Consider the following 12,618-nt stretch of genomic DNA (forward strand, 5'->3'; position numbering starts at 1 on the left):
AGCCACCTCTTGAATATGTTCAATGTTTTAGTATCAACTACTTCCTGTGGTAATGAATTCCACAGGCTCACCACTCTGTGGGTGAAGAAATGTCTACTCATCTCTGTCTGAAATGGTTTACCCTGAATCCTCAGACTGTGACCCCTGGTTCTGGACACACCCACCATTGGGAACATCTTCCCTGCATCTACCCTATCTAGCCCTGTTAGAATTTTATAAGTCTCTATGAGATCCCGCCTCATTCTTCTGAACTCCAGCGAGAACAATCCTAACCTAGCCAATCACTCCTCATATGAAAATGAAAACTGAAAATGAAAATCGCTTATTGTCACAAGTAGGCTTCAAATGAAATTACTGTGAAAAGCCCCTAGTCGCCACATTCCGGCGCCTGTTTGGGGAGGCTGGTATGGGAATTGAACCGTGCTGCTGGCCTGCCTTGGTCTGCTTTAAAAGCCAGCTATTTAGCCCAGTGTGCTAAACCAACCCCATATGACAGTATCCCTGGAATCAGTCTGGTAAACTTTTGCTACACTCCCTCGAGAGCAAAACATCCTTCCACAGAAAAGGAGACCAAAACTGCACACAATATTCTAGGTATGTTCTCACCAAGGCCCTGTATAATTGCAGCAACACATCCCTGCTTCTGTACTCGAAACCTCTCGCAATGAAGGCCAACATACCATTTGCCTTCTTTACCCCCTGCTGCACCTGCATGCTTACCTTCAGCGACTGCTGCATAAGGACACACAGGTCTCGCTGCACACTCCCCTCTCCCAATTTACAGCCATTCAGGTAGTAATCTGCCTTCCTGTTTTTGCTTCCAAAGTGAATCACCTCACACTTATCCAAATTATACTGCATCTGCCATTGATTTGCCCACTCGCCCAACTTATCCAGATCATGCTGTAGGATCCTTGCATTCTCGTCATAGTTCAAATCAAAATTTGAAAAGGACCCATTAATTCTTACCCTTTGTTTCCTCTCTGCCAACCAGTTTTCTATCCACTTCAAACACTTCCCCCAATCCCATGCGCTTTAATTTTGCACATTAATCTTTCACGTGGGACTTTGTCAAACGCATGAAATGTAAAACTGGCTCTAAAGACCCATGCTAGGATGATGCTTTGTGCCAGTTATTTTTGGGTAGCAATTTAGTTTTGTGTAGTTCTCTTGAGTATTTTTAACATATTTAAAATTGATGAAATTTGTATCATTTTATTAAAAATTTACAGTGCAGAAGGAGGCCATTCAGCCCATCGAGTCTGCACCAGCCTTTGGAAAGAGCACCCCACTTAAGCCCACATCTCCACCCTATCTTCGTAACCCCACCTAACCTTTTGGACATTGAGGCCAATTTAGTATGGCCAATCGACCTAACCTGCACATCTGTGGACAGTGGGAGGAAACCGGAGCACCCGGAGGAAACCCATGCAGACACGGGGAGAAGGTGCAGACTCCGCACAGACAGTGACCCAAGACAGGAATTGAACATGGGATCCTGGAGCTGTGAAGCAACAGTTCTAACTGTGCCGCCCCACATAAATACTATTTAAAAACCTGCATTTACATTCATCATGTTGCTGATACCAGTCACCTAAATTCTATTAGTGATTATGAACTATTATCCGCGCTTCAGGTGTACTTACTGCACAGCTCTCACTGTTGTCAGGTCTATGAGGCAGAATGAAAGCCAATACATCTAGCGAGGTGTCACATTGTAGAGGGCTTTTCATTGTGTCCTTGCAGTTGGTAAGGACAATGTAGTAATGAGTTGGGATAGGAATTTGTGTATTCTTAACATTCCTTCAAAAACAAAGTAAATAAGCAATTTTACAAAAAAAGGTTGTTTCATTAATACAGAACCCAACATTTGTCCGTATGCTCATTCTACTCCAATCCCTTAAGATTCAAAAAGTCCAAGCCAGAATATTATTCCTATAATGGATAAACAGAAATTGTAAATATTCGAGCCATGACCTTCAATAAATTTAATATAATTTTCTTGCTTTTATGTTTTGGGAGAAAGTTTCTGTTCGGTTGCATTGGCTTTATTGTTGCATTTTGCCTGAAATGGGTGGAACCAGTGAAATAAATTCCAGAATTTCAAATGCAAGTTACATGTAGCCCAATCTTTCTGCAATCCTTTGCATCAGTTGGTACCAACGACATAGGTAAGAGTAGGGACGGGATTTAAAACAGGAATTTAGGGAGCTAGGGTGGAAGCTGAGAGCCAGGACAAACCATGTTGTCATCTCTGGTTTGTTGCCGGTGCCACGTGCTAGTGAGGTGAGGAACAGGAAGAGAGTGCAGATAAACACGTGGCTGCGGGGATGGTGTAGGAAGGAGGGTTTCAGTTACCGTGGATAATTGGAGCACATTCTGAGGAAGGTGGGACCTGAACAAACAGGATGGTTTGCATCTAAACCAGAGGGTCACCAATATCCTGGGAGGGAAATTTGCTACGGCTCTTCGGGGGGGCTTAAACTAATTTGTCAGGGGGCTGGGAAAACGAGCTGTAGTCCAGAAGCCAGTGTTGAAAGTAGTGAGGTACTGAGAAGAGTATCAAGGTCGCAGGAGTGTACCGGCAGACAGAAAGGTGGGTTGAAGTGTGTCTACTTCAATGCAAGGAGCATCCGGAATAAGGTAGGTTAACTTGGAGCATGGATTAGTACTTGGGACTACGATGTTGTGGCCATTACGGAGACATGGTTAGAACAGGGACAGGAATGGTTGTTGGAAGTTCCGGGGTATAGATGTTTCAGTAAGAGTAGGGAAGGTATAAAAGAAGTGGAGGAGTAGCATTGTTAAACAAGGATAGTTTAACGGCTGCAAAAAGGCAGTTCGAGGGGCATATGCCTACTGAGGTAATATGGGCTGAAGTTAGAAATAGGAAAGGAGCGGTCACGTTGTTAGGAGTTTGCTATCGGCCCCCAAATAGTAATAGAGACGTGGAGGAAGAAATTGCAAATCAGATTATGGATAGGTGTGGAGGTCTCAGGGTAGTTGTCATGGGTGACTTTAACTTTCCAAATATTGATTGGAACCCCTATAGGTCGAACAGTTCGGATGGGGCAGTTTTTGTACAGTGTCTGCAGGAGGGTTTCCTGACACAATATGTGGATAGGCCGACAAGAGGTGGGGCCACATTGTATTTGGTACTGGGTAATGAACTGGGCCAAGTGTTAGATTTGTTTGTGGGAGAGCACTTTGGAGCTAGTGACCACAATTCGGTGTCTTTCACTATTGCAATGGAGAGGGATAGGGCCATACGGCAGGGCAAGGTTTATGATTGGGGAAGGCGTAATTATGATGCGACTAGGCAAGAATTAGGGAGCATAAGATGGGAACAGAAACTGTCAGGGAAAGGCACAAATGAAAAATGGAGCTTGTTCAAGGAACAAATACTGCGTGTCCTTGATAGGTATGTCCCTGTCAGGCAGTGAGGAAATGGCCGTGTGAGGGAGCCATGGTTCACAAAAGAGGTTGAATGTCTTGTCAAGAGGAAAAAGGAAGCGTATGTAAGGATGAGAAAACAAGGTTCAGTTGGGTCACTTGAGGGTCACATGGTAGCAAGGAATGAGCTAAAAAAAAAGGGCTTAGGAGAGCTAGGAGGGGGCATGAGAAGTCCTTGGCTGGTCGGATCAAGGAAAACCCCAAGGCTTTTTACTCTTATGTGAGAAATAAAAGAATGACCAGGGTGAAATTAGGGCCGGTCAAGGACAGTAGTGGAAACTTGTGCATGGAGTCAGAAGAGATAGGAGAGGCGTTGAATGAATACTTTTCTTCAGTGTTCACCGAGGACAGGGGCTATGTTTTTGAAGATGAGATTGTGATACAGGCGGGTATGCTGGAGGTAGATGGTCTGAGGGAAGATGTATTAGCAATTTTGAAAAACCTGAGGGCCGACAAGTCCCCTGGGCCAGATGGGCTATATCCTAGGATTCTTTGGGAGGCAAGGGATGAGATTGCAGAGCCTTTGGCTTTGATCTTTGGGTCCTCACTGTCCATAGGGATAGTGCCAGAGGACTGGAGAGTGGCAAATGTTGTTTCTCTGTTCAAGAAAGGGAATAGGAATGACCCTAGTAATTATAGGCCGGTTAGTCTTACTTCGATGGTCGGTAAGTTAAATGAAAGGGTTCTGAGGAATAGGATTAATGACCATTTGGGATAGTCAACGCTGATTCGTGAAGGGTCTTGCCTCACAAATTTGATTGAATTCTTTGAGGAGGTAACTAAGTGTGTAGATGAAGGTAGAGCAGTTGATGTCGCATACATGGATTTCAGTAAGGAGCTTGATAAGGTTCCCCATGGTCGGCTCATGAAGAAAGTAAACAGGTGTGAGATAGAGGGAAACTTGGCCAATTGGATAAGTAACTGGCTATCACATAGATAGAGGGTGGTGGTGGATGGAAAATTTTCAGACTGGAGACCAGTTACCAGAGGTGTACCACAGGGATCAGTGCTATTTGTGACTTATATAACTGACTTGGAGGAGGGGGCTGAAGGGTGGGTCAGTAAATTTGCTGATGACACCAAGTTGGTGGAGTAGTGGATGAGGTGGAAGGCTGTTGTCGGCTGCAAAGAGACATTGATAGGATGCAGAGCGGGGCTGAAAAATGGCAGAGTTTAACCCTAATAAGTGCGAGGTAATTCATTTTGGTAGGACAAATTTGAATGCGGATTATAGGGTCAACGGCAGGGTTCTGAGGAATGTGGAGGAACAGAGAGCTCTTGGGGTTCATGTCCACAGATCTCTGAAGGTTGCCACTCAAGTGGGTAGAGCCGTGAAGAAGGTCTATAGTGTGTTAGCATTTATTAACAGGGGGCTTGAGTTTAAGAACCGTGGGGTTATGTTGCAACTGTACAGGACCCTGGTGAGACCACATTTGGAGTAGTATTGTGTGCAGTTCTGGTCACCTCATTATAGGAAGGATGTGGAAGCATTGGAAAGGGTGCAAAGGAGATTTACCAGGATGCTGCCTGGATTGGAGGGTAGATCTTATGAGGAAAGGTTGAGGGAGCTGGGGCTTTTCTCATTGGAGCGAAGGAGGACGAGAGGTGACTTAATAGAGGTTTATAAGGTGATGAGGGGGATAGATAGAGTGGACGTTCAGAGACTATTTCCTCGGGTGGATGTAGCTGTTACAAGACGGCATAACTATAAGGTTCGGGGTGGGAGATATAGGAGGGATGTCAGAGGTAGGTTCTTTACTCAGAGAGTGGTTAGAGTGTGGAATGGACTGCCTGCTGTGATAGTGGAGTCGGACACTTTAGGAACTTTCAAGCGGTAACTGGATAGACACATGGAGCACACCAGAATGACAGGGAGTGGGATAGCTTGATCTTGGTTTTGGACAAAGCTCGGCACAACATCGAGGGCCGAAGGGCCTGTTCTGTGGGGTATTGTTCTATGATTTTATTTCTTTAAAAGTATTGTCAGTCATTTCAAATCAGATTACTCGTACATGGGATGGAGTGAAAAGGATTGCAAAGCTTTTTTATTAACTGTATTTTGATCTGTACTGATCAAACTTCAAGTTACCACTCTCAAATATATTGAAGTAATATTTTTTAAAGCTAAACCTTTAAATGAAAAACATACCTTTTAAAATGATTTCTGATTTACGCTGATTCGTGGCAGCCTGTTTCTTTGGTGAAGTGCAAATAGCTTTGAGCAGAAATGGGAAAGGGGGAAAACCGACTATTTTGTGTAATTTGCCAAAACAGGTCTAACCCCAAAACCATGAATCCAATCTGCTTTATTTTAATGGACATTTCTATAAGAACATAAGAAACAGGGGCTGTAGTATGCCATTCAGCCCATCAAGATCATAGTTGATCTTCTACTTTAGTGTCACTTTCCCACAATATTTCTATATCCCTCAATTTTCTCGGCGTTTAAAAATCTATTGATCTCATTCAAATATACTCAACGACTGAGTCTGTAGGATAGAGAATTCCAAAGATTCATAACCCTCTGGACGGATGTTTCCATTCTGGACAATGTGGTACTGTGTGGGAAAGTCGGCATGATTCCTGCTGGGTGATAAGTCGGGTTAGTCCACACGATCTCCTGCTTTTCAGTTCAATAATAATGCATCAGCGAGGGTCGTGAGGTGGCGTGGGCAGGGATTCAAATGACCCGTTGCTACCTCATGGAGTTGAAGGTTCTGGTGCCATATTTTAACAGCACCCAAACAGACATTCACTTATTGCAGGCCAGGTGTTCGGTTAATAAGGATCTCAATAGTGCCTATCAAAAACAAACCCTTCGCTCCATGGTTCAGTAAGGGCCCCCTGGGCATTCTCCACCAGGCCACACGGAAAGACAGGGGGTCCTGTTTCCGAGGGATGGGAGTAGGTGGTCCTACTTGACCATTTCTACCTGCGAGAAGGTCGCCATGGAGATCGATGTCTGTGACCAACAAAGAAAATAGAACATCTACTCACTCCAAACTAATACTTTCTTCAGGGCATTAGACAGTCTATGGGTTAGAATCCACAGGGATGTTACACACTACCAGCAAATGGGACATTAGCTCGGAATGTCTGTCAGCAACTTTAAGCTCAACTCACGTGAGATCCCGCACAAATGATGATTTAATCCCTTATTGAGTGTTCTGCACACACATCAGGCATGCATGCTGTTGAACTGCTCTTTCATCCATAGTGCTCACAGTCAATCCCTCTGTCTTTATGCTGGACAAGATCACCCTCAACAAAAGGGCGAGACTGAAGGCCAGATGGGGCAGGGGGGAACTCCAGAGTTGAGAACATTCCTCACCCATAGGGAACAAGGAGCAGAACTGGCTGGAAAGGATAGAGATTGTTGCTGCGCGGGATGCAAGGCCGGCCTCTGCCAACAAGCCAGTGAGGACAATTGGAGAACTGCTGGAGACCAGGCTCCTGCTGTGTCCGATGATGTGCCTTTGGAGCCTCGAGAAAAATGTTGAAGATGCAAAGGCAGCAGGGGAACATCAGGTAAAATTGTCAGGAGGCGTCAGCAGACTGGAACAAAGGATGGAAGAGTCTGTCCATGTCTGACTGATGGTTGTCGTGGCTTCGGCATGCGAGTGAATCAAAGTTTCCATGGGAAGGGTCGAGGCTGCTTAGAGACTCAGGCTCAGTTGCTGCTGGATTTGAGCTGGGACCGGCACACCATTGCATTAGCTACTGATATATGCCACAGTGACGAGGAGAGAGGGGGGGACGCGGCAATCTGACCTTCTTCCAGGTGCCTCTTCTCCTCAAAGAAGGATCATATGGGCACCCAAAGGGAAGAGGGGTGCCAGTCAGACACTCCAGGGTGTCATGATATTCAAACACACACATCATGATAGACACACCAACAGACAAATCAGAACACACAACACCACAACCAATGACAGAAAGATATAAAAGCACAGACACGACCCCCGGTGGTCAGTATTAGCTGCAGAGGAGAACCAGGACACATCTATTGCCAAACACACTCAGGGAGACAGCACGTGCAGAGTATCCAGAACGAACTGTATTATAAGAGTTATAATAAAATAGAGTTGTACCACATACAACTGTGTTGGCTCATCTGTGCACCAGAGCACCCAACACCACATGGTACAGGAGTGGATCGATACCTGCCGGCATACCTCAGTGTACACAGACAACCAGCAGTGCCCAGGCATGATGTACGAGCTCCCGGTTCCGCAGGCGCTCCAGTGCCACGGCGACCTCCGCGAAAACTGGCGGCGATTCCGGCAAATGTTCGAATTGTTCCTGGTGGCAGCTGAACTCAAAGACCTGGATGATAAAAAAAAATTGAATTTCTCCTCACCATCGCCGGTGCAAGGGCAAGAGAAATATTCAGAAGGTTCAGGTTCTTCAGGAGGCAGCAAAGGTACGATTACCAGGCAGTCCTGGGCAAATTCTCCAAGTACTGTGAAGAAAACGCAATCCAATCGGCACATAAAGGTAAGAAAAGCTGCAGTACTCACCTCGTGGCTGGGATCCCGGAGCCCGAATTCCCAGAGGCCGAAATCCCGGGCCTGAGAGAAGGCTGGGTCGAGGTCGGCGGCCATCTTGCTAAAGGTATAACGCTAGCACAGTTGCGCGAGAAGTGCGCAGAACCGGAAGTTTCGTTTGCGCATGCGCGAGATGCTGCGCATGCGCAGTCAAGAAAACGGCCATCGGTAAAGGAACAGCGATCTGAGCATGCGCAGTCGCTTCCTACGTGCTACATACCGAGCGTCAGGATGTCAGAGGCCCCAGACTGCACCAATTTAAAAGGGAAATGTCCCAAATCCAATTTAAAAGGGAAACGTCCCAAATCAAAAAAACAAAAATCTGTTAAAGCTGTAAAACAACCTTCCCTCACCTGGAATGACAGCACAGTGCCGCAAATTGACCCAGGAGATGAATTTGACCTCCGAAGAACCCTCCGACAAGCAGTTACCTACGCACAAGCCGATGATTCCGACCTTGAATACTTCGATGACGATCTTTACAGTGTTTCCGGACCTCGCGAGCCCAATGATAGCTCCGTGGTCCTATATGACTATGACTCGGACGAACCTTTCGTGTTGCACATTGGCGGCCCCCACATTGAATCCGACGCAGATGCGGATTCATTTTTCGGATTTGAGGATCTTCAATCCAGCAGATATGACGTTCCAACTTATCAGTACCGGATGATGCTGCAGCCTGACATTAACAGACAGGGAGCGGTGCAAGCACACGGAGAGTGCCCTGCTGCCACACAGAGCGTGGTCCACGTCCCGCTCAACGTTCCCGACTCTATGAAAGAAGACATGCAAGACTCCAGAGTGCAGTCCTCGCATGAACCAGAAGTGACTCCAGTGTCACAAGCTTCCACAGCAAGCTCGTGGACAGACTCCACAATTGCAGAAATGCAAGACTCCAGAGCGCAGTCCTTGCACGAACAAGAAGTGACTCCAGTGTCACAAGCCTCCACAGAGAGCTCGTGGACAGCCTCCACGATAGAAGCAACGCAAGACTCCAGAGCGCAGTCCTTGCACGAACAAGAAGTGACTCCAGTGTCACAAGCCTCCACAGAGAGCTCGTGGACGGACTCCACGATGGAAGGAACGCAAGACTCCAGAGCGCAGTCCTTGCAGGAACAAGACCATGAGGGTCTAGCAACCTCTCCTGACCAACCAGCGGCAGACGATGCAAGTCTGCCATGCTCACGTGAACAGCAAGAAGGCTATAACAGCCTACCATGCTCCACTACACAGCAGCATGAACATGACGGTCTCTCATGCTACAATGAAGGGCACAGCGCTGAAGACTGTTCAAGCCCAACTGAAGACAAGCCAAAGGAATCGCCTCGTCCAAGCCCGAAGAAAAAAGGTTTATGCGCTGACCTTCAGGATCATTATAGCCGAACAGAGATTAATAATGCTGCACGGCCACAGAAGGATGCTGAGGATTTGCTAACGAAATTAATTGAATGTTTAACTTGCAAGGAGCAGACTGAGAATTGCCAGTGTTTTAGTACGGATCGAAAAAATGGACAAGACATTGATCCTCAGGTAATGGAAATAACACAACCTGAATCATATCTACAGCAGGGACAAATGTCTCCCTTCAACACAACACCGCAAAATCCCAACTTCGGAGACCAGCAGTTAGTCAGTAATGACTCTTCAAACCTTGAGGGGAACATTAATTGCATTGAACCTATACACGCTCCACTGATTATTGAGCAGAACATTGGAGCAAGAATCCTGAGGACACCGACATCGAGTAGCCAGATAACGAATTTAAAACCCACAGCAGTGTCAAGTGAACCAAGTGTGCTTTCCACTAATGGTGAAGATGCAGATAAGGTCGACCCGATTATCCATTGTACCACACTAACCCCAGTGATTAAGCAGTTATGTATGGGGAGTATAAGGTGGGCAATTGAGAACAGTAAAAGAGAGACTGTGACCATGCCAGTCCCAGCAAAATCAGACCCAGAGACCATGAAGGCATGTACATTAGACAAAGATACACATGAGGCACCTGAGAAGAAAAGTGAAACGGAATGTTCTTTGGAAAATAGTACAATGTCGATAGAAACATTGGATCCTATATTCGAGACCATACCTATGGGAGAATTTGGGGGTAATAAACAAGGTTCTGCAATGTCTGGGGGAAGATTTAAAATTCCAAAGAAGAAAAGCCCAAATGAAGGACAACGGCAAGACAATGACAGTCCACCGACATGGTGTGCACCACCAGATGAAAACTCTGACAATTTACCCAACCCTAGTGAACAGCAAGCTGCTAATGAGGATCTATCCACGGGATGTGAGACGAGTGACGACAGCATCCCACTTCCCATGCAAAAGGTGCAAGGTGACAGACCTCGCCTAGTGCGTACCGAGGCACTCGACGATCACGGTGGGACCACTGACGACTGCGGTGGCAGCGCACCGCTTCCACCCTCGATGGCTCGACCCTCTCCACTGGTTGGTGCATTCCTGCATGTTCCGACTCCAGAAGTGCAGCTTCAGGGAATCTCGGCTGCCTCCAGTGAACCTGTTGGGACTCCGGACGGGGGGCATCGACGGAAGGCAGACCGGACTCCAGATGGGGAGCAGCCAAGCGCCGACTCTGATTCGCGCACGCCAGACCTTGCTCCGGACGGGCGGTGTCGCGGCCTCGGTGATGGCACGCTCAGGGTGACGGCGGATGCCACGGCGACAGGGAATGGATCGCGTGGCAGTCCCACTGGGTCGGCAGTGGCAACCAGCACCGGCGGTCCAAGATGGACACACCAATTCGCGCCATCGCCAGACGTTGATGCGAGCAACAATTCTCTCTCCAAGGCGACATGCTTCGACGTTTCTCTGCGGAGTCGCCCTTCCGGCACAGCAGGTGGCCAGAACCAGCGTACACGGTCTCGGCCAACTTCCACATCTGGCACAGTCATCGCCTTGCATGATATTAGTGATGGTGCTACTTCGATGGCAACGACCCATCGGCTACAAGATGCCGTCCACCACAAACATAAAAAGAAAAAGACTCCACCTTGTTCCTGGCATGCAGGGCGGATGGATTGGTGTGTAGGCGCAATCAGCGAGCTTTGCGCCGCCTTCCACGCTCGCAACTGAACCGTACGCACACGCCGGATCCTCCACTGGTTCCCAAGGATGACTTCGTGGAGATGCCACGGATCATGCCCCTTCCATCGCCACCAGAACCAAATCTCCACAGCTGAACCGGCTTGAGGACCAGCCCATTCTTGAGGCGGTCACCCATTAGACTGGACTTATAACGCTGTTCATACGTTCAAAAAGTCAAACACTTCTGTATTATAATCTGTTGTTGTTTATTGTTCCAGATATCGTCTGACCAGACCAATGTTCAAGTTTTTTTTTCTCTCTCGCATCCAAGTTTTGTTATGGTACAACCTTGTTAGTGTGACGCACCCGACATCGCCCCATGTAAATAGTTACGTCATATACACACGCTGTACATAACACACACACACACTCTTCGATGCACTCACGACACAATTATATTTATAACCACGTAGGCACATATCTTTGTAAAAAGGGGGGATGTCATGATATTCAAACACACACATCATGATAGACACACCAACAGACAAATCAGAACACACAACACCACAACCAATGACAGAAAGATATAAAAGCACAGACACGACCCCCGGTGGTCAGTATTAGCTGCAGAGGAGAACCAGGACACATCTATTGCCAAACACACTCAGGGAGACAGCACGTGCAGAGTATCCAGAACGAACTGTATTATAAGAGTTATAATAAAATAGAGTTGTACCACATACAACTGTGTTGGCTCATCTGTGCACCAGAGCACCCAACACCACACAGGGGAATCCACCCAGGACACACCAAGGGTGGCCTGCTCTCCCAAATCCCCTCTGCCAATGACCCCATCAACTCCAGTTGGTCAGGTCGAGGAGGGTGCACCAGCCTCAGAGCATGAGGCACATAGCAGGTTGGGGCACTCCAGACCTTGGGCCACCAGAATATGTCCACCAAGGGCATCTCAGACAACAGGGCATAGTAGTCAACTCTGGCGGCAGAGGTCAGGGCTGCACCTGTCAGGCTTGCACCAAGACGTAATGGTAAAGTTACAAAGATTTATATATTTTGAATGCATAACCGTAGCATGGGTTCATTAGTTGTACATACTCTGCACTGTTTCAAATATATTTCACATTTATCCCTCTCCACCTCCCAGTAATTCAATGGCTAATTGATGTGATGCATGGTCCGACATTCATTCAACCCCTCCCACCCCTACCTCATGAACTCCCATCTAGATCCTCAGTTCCTTTAACTCACTCAGTGATTAGCCTTTATTTCTACATCTGCAACATGAGCAAAGACACTTCATATGTGACAACGATGGATGGATAATACCATTGACCCTTGGATCTCAGGCAGACATTATATGGCCTCAGAACAATTACCCCTCACAGTTAGTGATTACCTTAAAAACATAGAAAATCGACTTTTGGTGGCGGCCAACACACAGGGCAGCTCCTGCTTGAAGGCATAGAAAAGAGCTCTTTTTACCCAAAAACAGGTGTAACTTCAACAGAAAAGTGTAGCTAAAGGTCAGAGGAGATGATCCACCCCAGGT

The 12,618-nt window shown here is 47.0% G+C and overlaps 1 protein-coding gene across 4 annotated transcripts in view; it reads right to left on the minus strand.

The window, feature by feature from the left end:
- Positions 1–12,618, minus strand: part of LOC140410710 (ectonucleotide pyrophosphatase/phosphodiesterase family member 3-like) — a 280,597-nt gene that overhangs the window by 3,567 nt on the left and 264,412 nt on the right. For all 4 annotated transcript variants that reach the window (XM_072499147.1, XM_072499148.1, XM_072499151.1 and 1 more), the window contains one exon: positions 1,647–1,803. In XM_072499147.1, the coding sequence (XP_072355248.1) occupies positions 1,647–1,803 (157 nt within the window). The remainder of the gene's footprint in view (positions 1–1,646; positions 1,804–12,618) is intronic.

The sequence above is a fragment of the Scyliorhinus torazame genome, chromosome 4, assembly GCF_047496885.1.
Source record: "Scyliorhinus torazame isolate Kashiwa2021f chromosome 4, sScyTor2.1, whole genome shotgun sequence".
Classification (NCBI taxonomy): domain Eukaryota; kingdom Metazoa; phylum Chordata; class Chondrichthyes; order Carcharhiniformes; family Scyliorhinidae; genus Scyliorhinus; species Scyliorhinus torazame.